Source organism: Bos mutus, chromosome 2 (assembly GCF_027580195.1).
Source record: "Bos mutus isolate GX-2022 chromosome 2, NWIPB_WYAK_1.1, whole genome shotgun sequence".
Lineage (NCBI taxonomy): Eukaryota > Metazoa > Chordata > Mammalia > Artiodactyla > Bovidae > Bos > Bos mutus.
Genome location: NC_091618.1, coordinates 104,506,331 through 104,525,331, shown reverse-complemented (window position 1 = coordinate 104,525,331; position 19,001 = coordinate 104,506,331). Strand labels below are relative to the sequence as shown.

The 19,001-nt window shown below is 39.7% G+C and overlaps 1 protein-coding gene across 9 annotated transcripts in view; it reads left to right on the top strand.

Annotated features, from left to right (window-relative positions):
• The first annotated feature begins 568 nt into the window (after nt 1-568).
• COBLL1 (cordon-bleu WH2 repeat protein like 1) overlaps nt 569-19,001 on the top strand; it is a 167,780-nt gene continuing 149,347 nt past the window's right edge. For 5 of the 9 annotated variants that reach the window (XM_070357770.1, XM_070357740.1, XM_070357731.1 and 2 more), the window contains exons 1-2: nt 569-723; nt 1,411-1,525. In XM_070357770.1, the coding sequence (XP_070213871.1) occupies nt 714-723; nt 1,411-1,525 (125 nt within the window). In that variant the 5' untranslated portion in view covers nt 569-713. The other 4 variants (XM_070357717.1, XM_070357747.1, XM_070357756.1 and 1 more) reach the window with 4 other exon arrangements.

The following is a 19,001-nucleotide window of genomic DNA, read 5'->3' as shown; positions in this document are numbered from 1 at the left end:
AAGAGCATGCACGTGGGAACTAAAACATACACAAGTACATGGTTGTGCCTATGTGAGTCCTTTCTTCCCGTAAAACTTTCAAGAGGTGAATAAAACCTTCATTCCATTGTTAGTTTATAGATCGTTATTAGACATAATATTGTCTGGTCCTCATGTCACAGCTGTTAAAAGCTTAAAAATTAAAAAAAGAAGGGAAAAAAATGCCTCTGAAGACAGGACAAGCTTAAACCTGCCACCAATTAGAAAGATCACAGTGTCACAGGTATGCTTTTAACAGGATAGCAACCTCAGAGGTCAAGTTGTGGGGAGGGGAAGAAAGCGCCCTGGACAGAGGTCAGCGCAGGGAGGGCAAGCTGCAGGCCCCAGCCTGAGGGTTTCTCCCGGTACTTCCGCAGCGCCCAGGTCCTCCGCTCCGGTCCTCGCAAGGGGGTACGCTCCCTTCCTCCCCACCTGTCCGGCTGGGCTTCCCGAAGCGATGCCCTAGCGGTGGGAGTGAGAACACGCCGCGCGGGAGCCTCCTTTCGGTTCGGCTCCCCGAGCTGGACCCCGAAACCCCAGGGGAAGGAAACTACTATTCAGTGCTCTCCCATCCCCGCCCCGTTCCTCTCTCCGGCTCGCTGCCTGTCTCGCTTTGATGCCGCCGAGCCCCATCGCCACTTCTGGGCGGCCGTCTGGCGGAGGCGGCTGCGAGCTCCCGGGCTCCAGGGACGGAGATGGGGCAGGGTGAGTGAGCCGGCCCGGCGAGAGGCTCCGCACCGCCCCGCACCCGCCCACGGGCAGAAGAGGCGCTGTCTGGCCCGCCCGCGCGGGGCAGAGTCTGGGAGAGGCTTGCCGCTCTCTTCCTCCCAGTCCCGGCTGGCAGCCGAACGCGAGAGCGCCGGCCGAGGGAGGGAAGAGTGGGAGAGGAAGCCGCGGGAGAGAACAGGGAGCCACTGTGTCCTTTTGAAAAGAAAGTAGGAACCCTGGGTGGGAAAAAACAAAGGCGCCCTCCCAACTTTTCTTCGCGGAAAGTTTTCCCAGGGCGTTTTGTTTGTGCGAACTCGGCCGGCGGAGCCCGGGATCGCGCTGCCGGCGTGGCGGCTGTGCCGATGCGCCTCGCCCCGCTCCTCCTCCTTCCAGCCTGGGCAGCTCCGCTCCCTCCCCGAGAGGCGCCAAATGGCTACCCGGTAACCTCGCGGGGCGGGGGCTGCAGCGCCGCCTCCTGCCGCCACCGCTCCGGGCGGCCGCTAGACCAGGCGGCGGCGCTGCCCGCGGGCGGGGAGCCGGGCCCGCAGGTGGAAGCGCACCCTGGAGGCGGGCGGGCGGGTCCCGGGCTGGGGGCGGCTCGGGCGGGCTCTTGTGCGGCCAGCCCCGCTTGGGCCTCGGGTAAACGTGCGTCCCGCCCTGACCCGCCGGCCTCTCCCACTCCAGCAGTGACGCGCCGCCTCGAAGCCAGAGCCCGCGCAGCGCCCCGCAAGGCGATGGACGGCCGAGCCCCGCGCGTGCAGGACGCTCCGGCGGCACTCCTGCCGGCCGCACCCGCAGGGTAAGCTTCGAGCGCCGCGCCGCCGCTCACCCGGGAGGTCGAGAGCTGCCGGGCCTTCATCCGTCACCTGGCTGGCAGCTCGCCGCCCCGTCGGCGGCCGAATTCACCAGCCGCGGGACACGCGGCCGACGGGGCTGCTTCCTCCCGGCCTCTTCGGAGGCCGCCCCAGGGTGGGGGCTCGGTAGCTTTTGATTGCTTTCCTACCCGGGCTGCTCTGAGTTGCTAAAGGGCAGCTGAATGCCAAGAATTGGGTAAAGACTCCGGGAGCAAAAATGGTAACAAAGGGCTCCTTGTTGGGGCTCTGGGAGACCGGCGGACGGTACCTGTAAGTGAACTCCTGAGAAAGGGAAAAAAGTTTCCTTGGCCGAGGGCTGAGGCTCAGCAGGTGAGCCGTGTCAAGGTGACTGTAAGGAAGAGGTTTTCTGCGAGCGGGTGGAGGGCGACAGGACGGTGTGCCAGCTGTCAGCCCGCAATGACAGTTCCGGGACCCGGCCGGGTGCGCGCCTCCGATTGGGGGTATGTGTGTGCCTGTGGCCAATTGCCAGTGCCAAAGTCTAGCGCAGAGTCAGACCGCAGACAGGGTACATTTCTTTGTACCCTCACATGTTTAGGAGAGATTGGAATGGAAGGGGCTGTCACATGGTGAGTTAATATTCAGTGGAGCACGTCTTCCTGCCAGATATGCTAATAATCACCTTGCTAAGCGTTTGGGTAAACAGTAATGAGAACAGGTAGTTCTGCAAGAGGTGGGGAGAACCTGAGAATAACCTTCGTCTTGGTAAACAGTGTAGGCTTAACATGGGCGCTAGTTGAACTTCTGAAGTGGGAAATCCCTTTGGGAAAGTGTAACATTTTCCTTCAAATATTCCCCCAATTCAGTTTCTTTTCCGATAGTTAATCGGAACACAGCAGTGCTCTCAAGAGACCATGAACATTCAGAAAAGGAAGGAAAAGTCTGTTTTATAGCTAATGAATGAGAGTTGTACAGTTTTCTTGATTTGAGAGTAGAAAAATCATTTTTACCCCGGAACATGACACACGTTTCCTTAGAAGCAAGTCACAGCATGTTTATTCATCAGAGACCATTCGAACATTGGCAGTTGTCTAGAGGAAACATGGAAAAGTCTCAAAGCAGCATGACTAATATAAAAGATATTTAGTATAATGCTTACGTAGAGGAAACATGCAGTGTATGAATTAATTCTTTTTCTTCCAATTAGTTATCTTCTCCCCTCTGCGAACAGCTGTATTTCTGTTGACTTCCGTTCCTATTCTTTACCTAGTTTTTTCATTATTTAGATATGATCATATATATTATCACATTAGGATGTATGGGGAAAGAAGTACCTTGGCAGGAAGATATTAATCATAAAAGCATGAACGTCTAAAGGCAGCTGCGGGAATACTGAAATGTATTCAGGTTACCTCAAAATAAAATAGTATTAAATTGGTGAATTTGAAAGTGGATTAGATTAAGGTACTATTTGGGCTTCCTCCATGGCTCAGTGGTAAAGAATCTGCCTGCAATGTAGGAGACAGGAGTGGAGGGTTGGATCCCTGACTGGGGAAGCTCCCCTGGATGAGGAAATGGCAACTCACTCCAATATTCTTGCCTGGAAAATCCCAGGGACAGAGGAGCTTGACGGGCTACAGTCCATAGGGTTGCAGAGAGTCTGACATTACTGAGCACACACACAGATACTATTAAAAAAAAAGAAAGAACCCAGCATATGCATGTACACAAAATAACACTAGTATACTTTTATGGGTGTTCAGAAGTCAAATAATTCTGTGAGTAAAATAGGCGAGGTCAGATGCCTCTGACATAAAGGAAATGAGAAGAGCTTTCTAATGGTAAGCACGACTGTAGTAGGACACTTCAGATTTTACTTTTGAGGATTTAAAGGTTAAACTGAAATTCTGTGCTACAAAAGAATGTATAAAATTGCTTTATCTAACTTCTCAAATATGAAGAAAATACATTTTAGAAAATTTGTCCTGCCTTCTCCAAATTTAAAAAGAGATAAGTTGAAAAATGCTTCAACATCTAAAATAGCATCCCCTCCCCCATATCATTTTACTCTGTATTATTTGGAGACGTTAACAATATTTGAAAGGTATAAATGTTAACCAAAAAAATTACTTCTCTGCTTTCACTTGTCTATCTTGTCCCTGGGTGTATTCCAAGTGCCTGTTATATAGTATTTGTTGAATATTCATTATTCAATATTACTTTTGTTCTTTTTTCTCAAAACCCCAGTACATTAAAAAGGTTTTAATTCTGAGGGAAAAAAAGGAATTATCAAAGAGATGGACAATTCTTTGGGAAGTGGTAGGGCCAATCTATATGTTATAATAAAATGTTAGGTTTGGAAAGTACATTCTTTACTAATCATGATTCATGACTCCAATAACTTATGAGGCCTAGCTTAGTCCTTATTCTTGAATATTGCTGCTCTAAAGGATGCTTCTGTATGTACTTTTCCAAGTTTTAGATCCTTGTAACACGTCATTTTAAAGAAATTTAATGCAACTCCTTATTTTACAAATGAGAATCTGAAGCACAGAGACAGTGATTTTCGAAGGCCTAGAGCAAATTAATGGCAAAACCTGAAGAAAAACCCAGGGTGTTAGTCGCCTAGTTCATTGCATTAATTGCTTTTAATCTTTTTCAGATCACAATATGATAACATATCAGCTGGATACATTATCTTTAGAGCTACTAGTGCTGGTGATTTTACTTGCCAAAGTAGATAGATATTTTTAACTCTTTGAAATTTAAATGTCAAAAGTTGACCTTGCTTTGAGGGACCTTATTGGTGTTTTGATTCTGAAACAAATTTTCAGGCATGGCACATTTGCATATTTCTTTATCATCTTGCAGCATTGGAACTATGGAACTAATTGAAGGCATAGTAAAAAAAAAAACTAAGAAGAAATGATTTAGCAGCTGCTTCCTTTAGTTTTTATTTGGAGGCTTTGGTTCGAAAGTTTTACTTTTGATTGTTTAAACAGGTCTTGTTAGCTAACATGTATTGACTACTTAGAAGCTGAATGCCTTAGCAAAGGTTTCAACATAATCACCTGGGTATCTTTAAAATAGGTACACATGCTCTCACACTTCTACCTATCCTAATTTTAAGTGGTCTAGGAGGGGAGGAGGACATGGGGAATTTTAAAATACTGCTAGGTGATTCTAATATGCATCCAGATCTGAGAATCACTGATTAAGCAGGTATCACCAGCTGAGATAGAGATGAAGCCATAAATGGAATGGAGGCTGCTATTAATCATTTTTAGCGAACTCAAGACCCTAGAGTTCAGCTTTCTTTTTACCTTTTGAAAGATTCCATTTAGATGCTCTATAGTATTGTTTAATTTTTATTTTACTTTTTTACTCTTTGAGGAAGTACATTAACTCCATTTTATGATTTTGGAACTGGGGCTCAGATAACTTAATTAACATACGCAAGGCTATACAATGCTAAGATATGCAAGAGTAATAAAAACAAGGTCTGATCCCCAAAACTATGCTCTTCATCCCTAGGCCTGTTACCCAGGATGTTTGCTACCCTGGATGATACTGAATGAATTATTTAAAGTGGCCTTATGCATATGTTGTCTTGATTCTTCTTAAAATTATGTTTGTAGTATCTTAAAAAAAAACAAAATCCTACAAAATTGAATGCATATGAAAAAAACCCAAAGCCTACCATTTAAAAGGAACTTAAATTTTTGGTTTATATCTTTAAAGTCATATTTCACATTTTCATGTGTTTGGGATGATTTATCTCATAGTAAACTGGCACCTTTCTTTTTGTCAGATGACAGATATGTCATAGCTGTACTTATTTTTGCTCTTAGGCAGCAATTAAATTTATTATAGCATAGTTTCAAATGTAGGATTTTTGACCAAATAAGAAAAATAAAAGTGTTTATTAAGACACTGCTAGACATTTTCTTCAAAGTCTATAATTTTCTCTGAATGTATTAGAGGGTAATTTAATACTGTTATCACTTAACCTAATTATTGAAATGCCAGTTGTATTTATATAGTAGATTTCAAGCTTCATGTTATTGAGACAACTGCTCTAATGCAATTAATTAGTCAAAACTTGTGAGCCCTTATTTTATATAAAATACATTTTTCTGGGCACGGGGAGACTGGCTCCTGATCTAAAGAGTTTTACAAAAAAACTATTTGTAACTATGCAGGAAAAAAAAGAAAGTGCTGTTAGTGTAGAAGTGGTACTTTGATATTAACTTTAAAAGCATATGCTTAGGATTTAAAATATAATGTCATGGTTCATTGGTCAGCAAACTTTGTTCAGAAGGTTGAAATGGGCCCGCTATCTGTTTGTATTATGTTTTCCTCCTTTTTTTTTTTTTATTGTGGTGTAGTATACACAAAATTTACCATCTTAACCATTTATAAGTGTACAGTTCAGTATTGGGTACACTCATATTGTTGTGCAACTGTTATCACCGTCTGTCTCCAGAACTCTTTTCATCGTGCGTAATAGAAACTCTGTACCCTTTGAACACTAACTCCCCATTTCTCTTCTCCCCACCACTCCTGACATCTGCTCTTCCGCTTTCTATCTGCATGATTTTGGACTACTCTGATTACCTCGCATCAGTGGAATCAGTCTTTTGTCTTTTTGTGACTGACTTAGTTCACTTATTATAGTATCCTCAAGATTCATCTATGTTGTATCGTATATCAGAATTTCCTTCCTTTTTGAGACTGAATAGCAATTTACTTTTATGCATTTATTTATCGATGGACATGGGTTGCTCCCCATGTTTTAGCTACTGTGTAGCTGTTAGGAACACGAGTGTTTAGCTATCTCTTTGGGACCCTGCTTTCAGTTCTTCTGAAGCAGAATTACTAGATCTTATGGTCATCCTGGGCTTCCCAGGTGGCGCTAGTGGTAAAGAACCCTGCTGCCAATGCAGGAGACAAAAGTGACGCAGATTCAATCTCTGGATCGGGAAGATCCCCTGGAGTAGAAAATGGCAACCCACTCCAGTATTCTTGTCTGGAGAATCACATGGACAGAGGAGCCTGGTGGGCTACTGTCTATTGGTTCTCAAAGAGCCAGACACGATTGAAGCGACTTAACACAGCACACACAGCATGGTCATCCTATTTTTAATTTTTTCAAGGACAGCTTTACTGTTTTCCATAGCAGCTATACCATTTTGCATTTCCCAGAACAGAGCACAAGGCTTTTGGTTTTTCTACATCCTTGCCAACACTTGTTATTTTATTTTTTTGAAAGCAACCATTCTGTTACGTGTGAGATGGTATCTCGTTGTAGTTTTGATTTGCTTTTCTCTAATGATATTGAGCATCATATCACATGCTTATTGGCCATTTATATATCTTCTCTTGAGAAATGTCTATTAAAGCTTTTGCCTGTGTTTCATTTGGTTTGCTTCTTTTGGCTGTTGAGTTTCAGGAATTCTCCTCATAGTCCAGATGGTAATCCCTTATCCTCTACCTGTCTTTGTAAGGCGTTATTGGCACACGCCCATACCCACTCATTTGCATATCGTTTATGGCTGCTTTCATATTATAGCTGAGTAGTCCGGGCAGAGATATTATGATCTGTAAGCTAAAAATATTAGCCTTCTGTCCATGTACAGAAAAAGTTTGCTGATCCCATGGGCCAACTTATGAAATTGGTAAATGAAGTAGTGGTGATTCCAAATTTATTTACTTGGGAGGGAGGCATGTAAGTATTGAACTTATAAATTAGAACAAAATGATATTTGTTTGCATAAAGCAAGATAATTCTTCTAGTAAGCATTTATATTCAGTGGTGATCAGTGGTTGTGTTTCCTCCTGCCCCTGCCAACTGAAAACTTAGGCTTGGCCTGTTGGCAAGCAATGTGGAAATTATAACATTGATGTGATATCAGAATATATTTTAAAGAAAAGTTCTACACTTCTGTGCTGGAGATTCTGTCATGAAAAATGACTGATGTATGATAGAGGTGTTTAGAAACAAACGTGCCTAGGAGAAGCTTGACCAAAGGTATACTTAATTCCTATCTAGTTTTTTTCAGCCTATACCTATTTTCAGTTAAGCAAACTGTCTTTATAATAGTGTTTCATATCCTGCAGCTTTTAGTGCTCTAACATTAGAGTGACAGTTATTAGAAGACCTTTTTTTTTTTTAATGACTTTGCTAAATTTTTTCCCATCTGTTACAGTAAAAACAAACTAAAAGTATGGGAGAAAGAAGTTTCCCATGGCTATTTATAAAGGGCCAAATGTCTTCAGTTTTGATACAAACTTCATATCTGAGGAATGAATCCCTTGGAAAAGATTCTCAAAGACGGACTAGTCTTTAGAAAAATGCTAGAGTGAGCTTGTTTCCCCCACCCCATACTTTAAGTTCACACTGCTGCTTATAAACTTAAATAAGTTGAAACTATTTATTGACTTTGGACATTAAAAGAAAAAAGAAAAAAACCTGTGGAAGGGAGTCCCTGGTAGTCTAGTGGTTAGGATTCAAAACTTACACTGCAGAGGCTTGAGTTCAATCCCTGATCCTGTGTGCCACATCATACAGTCAAAATACAAAAAAATAATTAAAAACAATCTCACTTCAGATGAGCATGTATACTTAGGAGTGGAATTGCTAAGTCAGAAGAGTATGCATGTATATTCATCTTTTATAGACAATCATTTTTCCAAAGTGATTCCACCAATTTATACTTCCCATCAGCAACATGTGAAAGTTCTAGTCGTTCCACAGTTTTGCTAAGAATTAGTAATGGTCAGTCTTTTCCACTTTAGTTTTTCTGTCAAGTATGTAAAAATACTGCATTCTATAATATCTCAATAAAGCTGGGGGGGGGGATGGAAAAAAAGTGCTGTGGAGTTGAACTGTGGAGTAGTTTGACCAAGAAATGCTTTAAATGGGATACTCATCTCATCATCACAACAGCAAAGAATGCAGACAGGAGAAACAGTTTAAGTTCAACTCGTAGAAAGCCAAAAACTAAGAATTATTTGCAACTTTTACTGTATTTTAAATAGCTACACATCTTTACAAAGGTTACAATTTCCAAGTTTCACAGGGAACAAATGAAGATATTTAGGTATCCTATATGGGGCAGTATCGTGATGTGCCTTTTCACTCTGTGTAGCTCAGACTGATAGCTCAGACAGAGGCAGGCTTAACTGAGTCATTTTCTTAACCTCTACTCTCTAGAAAAAAAAAAAAAAACGGGTAGCCTCATTATGGCTTTCAGGTATGTGGTTGTGACATGGTGAGGATGGAGGTGCTAGGTGAGCAGGGAGAAGAATGATGTCTAAATTCCTGTTCTTTCCTGTAGGTACTCATGTACCCTTCCTATTGAATGCCCTCCTCCACTGAAAGCAGAGCTTTAGAGACAATGTAAATAAATAATTACTTTTTGAAAAAGAGTATGGGTTAATAGGACAGGGGTTTTCCTTGGTTGCCTCAGGCTTGGAGAAAATTGCTTTGGATGGAATTAAAAGTGAAAATGCCATCCATATTGGATGGGATTTGATTTTTTAAAATAGCTCAGTTGGTAAAGAATCTGCCTGCAATGCAGGAGACCCTGGTTAGATTCCTGGGTTGGGAAGATCCGCTGGAGAAGGAATAGACTACCCACTCCAGTATTCTTGGGCTTCCCTTGTGGCTCAGCTGGTAAAGAATCCACCTGCAATGTGGGAGACCTGGGTTCGATCCCTGGGTTGGAAAGATTCCCCTGGAGAAGGGAAAGGCTACCCACTCCAGTATTCTGGTCTGGAGAATTCCATGGACTGTATAGTCCATGGGGTCACAAAGAGTTGAATACGACTGAGCGAGTTTCACTTTCAAAATGGTTCAGAGTTGAGCCTCTGCAGTGGGATCAGAAAAGAACCTGAGATACAACACTTTGGGTTCAAAATGTGGATCTGCTTTTAAAATAATGATTTTGATTTTCTCATGTAGGGTGTAACTTGATTTTAAATAGGGTTGAATACCAAGGGAATCACAATATGTTTTTTTTTTTTTTTTGGTTGAACTTTTATTTTTTTTTTTTTCATTTTTTTTTTCTAATTTTATTTTATTTTTAATCTTTACATAATTGTATTAGTTTTGCCAAATATCAAAAAATGCCACAGGTATACATGTGTTCCCCATCCCGAACCCTCCTCCTCCTCCCTCCCCATACCAACCCTCTGGGCCGTCCAGTGCACCAAAGCATCCAGCATCGTGCATCGAACCTGGACTGGCAACACATGGTATTTTACATGTTTCAATGCCATTCTCCCAAATCTTCCCACCCTCTCCCTCTCCCACAGAGTCCATAAGACTGTTCTATACATCAGTGTCTCTTTTGCTGTCTCAAACAATAATATCAGTGGAAAAATGCATTGTTTCTCAATGTAATTAATTTGAGAGATTAAAACTACTTTGTATATGTTTTGGTGTATTTTTTAAAATTACACCATTTTACTTTGTAGCGATGCAATTGATGCTTCTATACTTAACACCAATATTTATTTGTAAGGAAATAGAGTTAAGATGCTCAAATCTAGGTGGGCCATTTATCACCTGTCCTTGATTTTCGTCTCTGTAACCTGTACACCTGCTATTACAAGCACATTCACACATGCTATTGTGTCTGGAGAAATGGAAGTGAAGAAGTATTAGAATAACCCCAAGGGGAACAGCCAGAGTTTCAACAGCTGCTATAGTCGTGTATATCAGTTCAGTTGCCCTGGGAAAGCAGGAAATTGAGTTGCTGAATCCGAAAATGGCTACCACTTTGCCTTTCCCACGTCTGATGGATGTGCTGTAGTTTCCAGATCAATTGAGTTCACAGTGGTCAAGATAAATATAAAGCCATTGAATTGCTTTGCTTCTTTGCGCTCACGTGGTTGCGTGTTACACACAAAGTGGAAGTGGCCAAGAGAGGAGCAGTCTCCTCCTCATTTTTGTCAGGTATCCCAGCTCCAGGACAGTCAGGAAATAGACTGGGTCCCTGTCTTACAGGACAGCCTCTGTGTCTTGAGGTCTGAGCAGCTCTCGTTATTCTCGGGTGTGCGTGGTTCTGTTTGTTACTGGCTGCAGGACTACTGAGTAACGTGTCCTACCTCCCTCTCTCTTGTTTCTACATAAGGTGCTCATTCCTGGAAAGCAGTTAGATGCTTTACCTTAAAACAGAATTTTTTTGCTGTGTTTCAAAAGAGCAAAGCTGAAAGTGGCAAAGAATGTTGGCAGGTGGAGAGAAACTACTTTTTACACATTTGTCTTTTGATACCAGGCTACCAGTCATCTTTCTTCACTTTTCTCTTTCTCTAAAACAGGAGAAGTTTGACTCTATTACCAGTGAACTTTCCCCCACCTCAGAAGAGTTAGGTGTGACTTCATCTGAAAAAAAAATATATATTTAATTTAACACTAGATCTGAAAAGGGAAATAATACTGATTTTTCCCCCTTATGTATAATTAAGACAAATTTTGTATCTAGAACTTATTCCAACCTATAGTTTAGTTTATCATACATTTTTGATATACAGTCTGATCTGAAAGGAGCAGTGTCCAAGAGTAGTTCATATAGTCTGTTCATCTGTTGTGATCCTGTATGTATGTGGAAATACATAGGAAATTCACTCTTAGACAATGCTAAGAAAACATAGTCCTGAAGTTTGTGCTGGTAACTTTGTGAAGCCTAGGAATGTGTTTTCAGCTAATTTAGTAGTTATAAGTGATATAGCCTAGAATGAATGCATTTAGAGGCATTTTTAGACTTTCCTAATTAAATTTAGGATTATATGTGTGTGTGTGTGTGTGTTGTACACCAAATATTTTGGACTTTTATTTTTGTGTGACTCACAGTTATTTAGGACACTAAGCAGATTATTCAAGCTCAACTTAGTGGCAATTCTGAAAGTTATCTGAAGGTGTTGAATGAATATTTGCTGTAATTTTTGTATTCTCCCAGGTATTAAGCATAACACAAGTTGAAGTTGGTAGTGTAGAATATTTGGATGTCCTGGATTTGGGGAATTCACATTTTCCTTATATCACTGTAAAATCTAGGCAAAGTAAAGAGATCAAATTTCTGGAACTCCCCAGAAAATTGTAATGGTTTGGACACAAAAGCATCCCAGGTGCCATTGATGTTAAAGGACCAACCAAAGGAGCATCCAGAAATGACGGGCCGTACTGAAGGCACATTCAGTATAGAAGGCAGGGAGTTGTACAGCGGTAGCTGTTTTTATCATCGACATCTTTACCACTTACCAGTCCTCACAGGGGATATCATAAAATTTCCTGTCAAGAAACAATTTTTTAAAATTCTGGCACTTAGCTATTTTGCTTTACTAGTTAAAGGCATTTCAGAATGCTGTGCTCTCAAACCCAGTCAAAGCCTTTGTTCATTGTGATGAGTGTGCATCCTGGCCTGTGATCTGTGTGACTGGTGAGGGTGTGTCTCAGGGCTGAACTTTGCACACTTTATCTCTGTGGCCCCTGGAGTATTTCCTCAGGATGATACTCACCAGTGCAGCCCTGAGTCAGGGACTCTTGTGAAGGTGGATGGAGAATATGCAAGAAAAGGAGAGGAGCCTTTAGGAGTTGAGAATGGAGGCTTTTTTCTTCCTTGAAACCTGGAAACCCAGTTTAAAATTAACACTGCCAACAAGAAACAGTTTTCACTGATATATGTATTTAAAATTCTAAAACTGGGGACTTCCCTGGAGGTTTAGTGGTGGGACTTTGTGCTTCTCCTACAGAGGGTGTGGGTTTGATCCCTGGTTGGGGAGCTAAGATTCTGCATGCCCTGCAGCTCAACTAAAAAGGAAAACAAGTCTAAAATTGGCTATGTCAGTGCAGAAACAATGTTCAAAGTATTTATTTTTAAAATAAAGTGGGAAAAATGGTAATATCTGTAATTTGATTTTTTATATTTAAATACATTAAGTGTATTTCAGTTGTATATTGAGCCCTTAAGTGATCTGCTTATGTTTTTACACTTTTGTTTCATGAAAAGTGAAATTTCATGGTTTGTAAAGGGGAGAATTTTCTTGACATTTTTCCTTCTTTGGTTAGCCAAATAGATGCATGCTGAGTTAAGTGGAAAGGTACAGTTTTATTTGGGGAGGTAGGTGAAAAAAGGAACAGGAAAATAGGCAAAATATATTCAGTGATGGAAAAATGAAGAGCAGAACAGTCTCTGATGGCAGAAGAGGCAGTGGTGCAAAATTGCTAGACTACGCAGGCGCTAAACTAGCAGATTGAGGCTTGTAGTCTTTAATCTCTTACATTCAGTTGGTAACTCTGGTACTATTAATTTGTGAAACACTTCTGTGATCTTAGGTTATTAGAAAGCATTTTCTGCCCCAAAATGTATATATAACATCTTCAAAAATACCCTGTATGTTTTGTGGGAGGAGAGATTCCATGAATGTTAATTAGTAGCTATGCCAATGACAGTTATTCTCTACAGTGTTATTTATAGGTCACATCACTTTATTACTTATTTTTCTAATAGGCAATATATTCAATGGCACAGAATTCAAAAGAGAAAAATGATGAAACAGTGAGAGATTCTCCCTATACGCTGTTCATCCAGGCTTTCTCCCTAGAGGCAATCATGTTATGGTTCTTACAAACCCTTGTGGGATACTCTACACCAGTGCTGTCCAATGGGAATATAATGTGAGCCACAAATACAATTTTAAATCTAGGAGCTAGATTTAAAAACTCAATTTAAATGATATATTGCATGATGTAGTGGTTAACATGTTTCTAGTTCTACAGAACAGTAAAGTTGTCTTTAATAGAAAAAAATATTTGACATTGTTAGATTTGAAATATAGATAAACTATGCAAAATTTGAATTTTAGTTTCTTAGTCACATCAGTCACCTCTCTAGTGCTGAAAAGCCCAATGTGGCTGGTGTGTACTCCATTGGACAGAGCATCTCCTTACACTCAGGAGGAAATGGGTGTGTGTATGCATATTGTTTCTTACCCTTTTATATTCTATTTTATTACATAAAGGGCTCTATTGTTTTCTCCATAACTGCATGTTATGTCTTTGTAGGGATGACTATAATTTATACAACCAGTCCCTTAATGATGGATACTTGAATTTAGTTCTCCCTCTCCTGCCCTTTTACTGTTATTAAGTGGTTATTAAGTTTTAATAAGCATCCTTTAATCAGGGTACAATTTCCTGTACTAATATCCTTTCCTGGTATGTTTGATTAAATTAACTAGATTGTGAAACCCTAAAAAGCGGAAACCGTATTTTTTTTTTTTAATTTTTCATTTTCAGTGAATTTCTACATATGTGAACTTGTAATCACAAACCAGATCAAAATATAGAATATTTCTAGAAGCCTAGAGTCAGTCCTCTGTCTTGCTCTCTCCTCATTACTCTGACTTCCAGCACAATAGGTTAGTTTTGCTTATTTGTAAACTTCATATAAATGGAATCAAATAATTCTTTTGTGTCTGGCTTAGCATTATGTCTGTTAGATTCATCTACATACTTTTGTTGGCAGTAATTCATTTTTTTCATTGCTGTGTAATATTCCATCATGTAAGTATATATTTTTATTGTTATATTTATAGACATTTGGACCTTTTACAGTTTTTAGCTCTTATAAGCAAAGCTTCTATGAACAATTTTGTACCAGTCTTTTCATTGGCATAAAGATTCGCTTTGGCTAAATAACTTGGAATTAACCTCATCTCTCTCTCTCCACATACATGCATGTGTGTGCATGTGCACACACACGATTCTTAATTCCATGTGGTTCTTAACACATGCTAGATGATCACTAAATGATTAAAGATACATTACTAACTAGTCATGTACTGTGAGGTTAGTTGAATCTTACTAAAAATATTGAACAATAGTTCCTTATAGACACTATTATTCTTATATGAGATATAAAACATTTCTTTTCTCTTGTTCCCCTTTTTTAAACCTTATTTTAAAAACTGAGGTATAGTTGATTTACAATGTTACATTAGTTTCAGGTGTACAACTTAGTGATTTCGATTTTTAAAGGTTAGAGTACTGGGGTGGGGTGCCATTGCCTTCTCCTATATTCCATTTATAGTTATTACAAAATACTGGCTATATTCTCTGTTATACAACGTATCCCTGTAGCTTATTTATTTTACATTTAGTAAAATACTAAGTGTATTATTTTATACTTTGTACCTTTTAATTGCCTACCCCTATCTTGTCCCTCCTCTTCATTTTCTGCACTGGTAATTACTGTTTGTTTTCTATATTTGTGAGTCTGTTTCTTTTTTTTGTTATAGGGACTAATTTGTTCTATTTTTTAGATTTCACATGTTAGTGATATCATTCAGCGTTTGTCTTTGTCTGACTTCACTAAGCCTAATAGCCTCAAGTCCATCCATGTTGTGCAAATAGCAAACTTTCGTTCTTATAAAGTTTACAACTGAGTAATATTCCATTGTATGTGTGTGTGTGTGTGTATGCCACATCTTTATCCATTCATCTGTTCATGCACACTTGGGTTGCTTTCATATCTTAGCAACTGTATATAATGCTGCTATAAACATTGGGGTGCATATATCTTTTCAAGTTAATGCTTTCCTTTTCTTTGGATATATACCCAAGAGTGAAATTGATGGATCATATGGTAATCCTGTATTTAGTTTTTTGAGGAACCTCCATACTGTTTTACATAGTGGCTGTACCAGTTTATATTACCACCAACAGGGTACAAGGGGCCCCTTTTCTCTACATCCTCACAAACATTTGTTATTTATGGGCTTTTTGATGCCAGCCATTCTGGCAGGTGATATCTTATTGTGGCTTTGATTTCCATTTCTCTGATTAATGATGTTGAGCATCTTTTCTTACGCCTGTTGGCCAATCTGTGTATCATTTTTGGAAAAATGTCTGTTCAGGTCTCCTGCCCATTTAATTGTTTTTTTTTTTTTATGTTGTATGAATTCTTTATGTATTTTGGATATTAACCTCTTATTGGTTATATCATTGTCAAATATTTTCTCCTCATTCGGTAGGTTGTCTTTTTGTTTTGTAAATGGTTTCCTTTGTGAAACCATGTTCTTAAATATTGTTCTTGTATGTATTGCTGGGTTTAATTTAATGCATGAACATAACTAGATACATAATGATAAGTTATTGGTTGGATGGGTGTTATTTAAATTATTTGTGTGAACCTGGGCAAGAGATCAGTGTTGGGGATACGGATCAGCAAATTACTTGTCTACTTGTTACTTGTGGTATAAACTTAGTTACACAAAAACTGAGTAGTTAACATTCATCTTCTTATTTGAAACTGTCCAATGATATTTTTCATTGAAATATGGTTGATGTACAATGCTAAGCAAGTTACAAGTGTACAATATAGTTAACATTCATTTTTGTAGCCATTAACCAACAAATTGTTGCTAAGACCCTATCAAATAGCCTCACATATAAAAGTGCTATTGTAAATCTCTCAGTATTCTACTATAAAACTCTATTCTTGGTTTGAGATTCTCTTTTAGCATTAATCCCTGCTGTAGTATTTATGAAAGAAATATACATTTCATTAGTAGTTCAAGTGAAAATTCTGAGTAATGACACTTCCATCACAAACTTCCAGGAAAGAATAACTCTGGCCTTCATGGGTAGTGTTGTTTAACAGGACATAAGTGCTGTATTATTATTTGCAGCTTAAATAGTCCTATTTGAATAATGATAGCAGAGTAACATTTGATTTACAGAATAATTTATAGGTTTGAGAGTAAAACAAGTAGTCATTAATTATATAATTAATTAGTACATAAGAATTCTTCTCATTTGTGTCAACACCCTGAAATCTAAACTGACGAGAGCTTTACTACTTTGATCCAGTTCTTCTATCAGTAGAAGAAATTAGTATTTTGATGTGAACAGTAATTACAGAAGAGTAAGATAAAAAAAAAAAGAGGGTATATTTTCCAGCTCATGAAAGAAGAGGTTGAAAATTTAGAGGTATCATAATGAAAGAAATTATATTGTCAGATAGGCATTTAGGAAAGAAAAATCAGTGTGAGTGGTCCTCCTAGTGTTTTTGAGAATTACACTTCAAAATGCGTCTAAAACTGAATATTATAATGCCAAACAAGTTAATTCTTATTTTTTTCTTAAGAATGCTTTCACCAACAAGTTGGCATTTTACACTGTTCCAAAGTAAGATAAAATTCTTAAGCCAGAATTGATCTAAAAAAAAAAAAACCCTCTAAAGAAGTAATCATTTAATTAATGGGCAGGTGAGAGGTCATTCTGTAAAGCATTCTAAGCAAGTCTGATCCTCTCCATTTAACTCAGCAGCCTACCTTACTGTTGTCTGACACGGCAAATGAGTACATTTAATTTGGCTCTCTGGCATTTAACAGCATGTGGTTTTGGTTTCAAATAAAACTGGTCCAGCCAGAAGTCAGAATAAGCACTTGGCAGGCAGCTATTGCAGAGGGCAGCTGGAGGCAGTAGACCTGGAACCAAATCTCTGCTCTGCCACTCACTGGCTTAGGCACTTTCTCTCTCGTCACATCCCAGGTGGCTCGGTGGTAAAGAATCCACCTGGCAATGCAGGAGACTGAGGAGTCATTGCAGTTCCATCCCTGGGTCGGGAAGATCCCCTGGAGGAAGAAATGGCAAGCTACTCTAGTATGCTTGCCTGGAAAATCCCAGGGACAGGAACCTGACAGGCTACAATCCATGGCCTCTCAAAGAGTTGCACACAACTGAGAAAGCACACACACTCCTCTCACCTGGCCCTGGCTTCCTCCCTGGTGGAGGAAATGACAGCCCAGAATGAAAGTACGAAAGTAGCACCGCATGTCAGGCATTGTGTTTATGTTTGTTAACTTTTAAATATCATCTACTTTGTTGGTACTCAGCCTTTTGTAATGCTGGCATCATTACTACACTAACTGGAAACCACAGAACAAGGAGTCAGGCCCTATTTTTATTTTCCTCTCCCCGGAAGTGGGCGATGGGTTGGTTTTCTTCCTAAGCATACTGTGGAAGTCCCCATGCCAGATGCAGGGAAGTTGTTCTTGGAACACTGAATACAGAATTGGTACTGATCTGGCTGAAAATCACATTCCCTTTTAAAGGAGAAAAATGCCCTGACTGAGATTTGGAATATGCTACCAAGGTGATTGCAATTGTTTGTTTCTCTGCTTCACCATTTGGGAAGTGCCTACCTTTTAATATTTCACTTTTCTTCTGTGTAAGATGAGAGTAACCCTAACTGCATTTCTCTGATTTTGTTAGGACTGATATGTAGTGACTGAAAATTTTCCATTGTAGTATCATACATTGGATCATCAGTATTCAAAAGAGGGAGTTGAGGTATGATACACCATTCTAATCATAAGCTATCATGTTTTGAAGAGAACTTTGTTTTTTTACACATAGATTATAATAAGATCTTTCACCTCCTGTAAACAAGAAAGTTTAGTTCAGTTCAGTTGCTCAGTCTTATCCGACTCTTTGTGACCCCATGAACTTCAGCACGCCAGCTTCCCTGTCCTTCACCAACTCCCAGAGTTTGCTCAAACTCATGTTCCAGCAAAGCTGGTGATGCCATCCAACTATCTCATTCTCTGTCATCCCCTCTCCTCCCACCTTCAATCTTTCCCAGCATCAGAGTCTTTTCCAAGGAGTCAGTACTTTGCATCAGGTGGCCGAAGTATTGGAGTTTCAACTTCAGCATCAGTTCTTCCAATGAATATTCAGGACTGATTTCCTTTAGGATTGGCTGGTTTGATCTCCTTGCATCTTCTCCAACAGCACAGTTCAAAAGCATCAATTCTTTAGTGCTCAGCCTTCTCTATGGTTCAACTCTCAACATCCATACATGACTACTGGAAAAACCATAGTCTTGACAAAACGGACCTTTGTCATCAAAGTAATGTCTCTGCTTTTTTAATATGCTATCTAGGTTGGTCATAAATTTTCTTCCAAGGAGCAAGCATCTTTTAATTTCATGGCTTCAGTCACCATCTGCAGTGATTTTCGAGCCCCCCAAAATAAAGTCTGTCACTGTTTCCATTGTTTCCCCATCTATTTGCCATGAAGTAATGGGACCAGATGCTATGATTTTAGTTTTCTGAATGTTGAATTTTAAGCCAACTTTTTACTCTCCTCTTTCACTTTCATCAAGAGGCTTTTTAGTTCTTATTTGCTTTCTGCCATAATGGTGATGTCAAGAAAGTTTACTTGACTCAAAAGTATAGTGAATCATTATATTTTACCACAAATGCTGTAGAATGAAGTGACAATTTAGAAACTAACTTTAGTTATTGATAAGGGAGATCTCCAGGTGCTGACTCCTTCACCCTCAATGATGCTATGACTGTATTATTTAGTACAGAGGAGGCCAGTGGGCAGCATTTGTCCAGATTATGTAAAGTTGTACCTCTTTAAGTTCTGGTGGCAACACGATGACA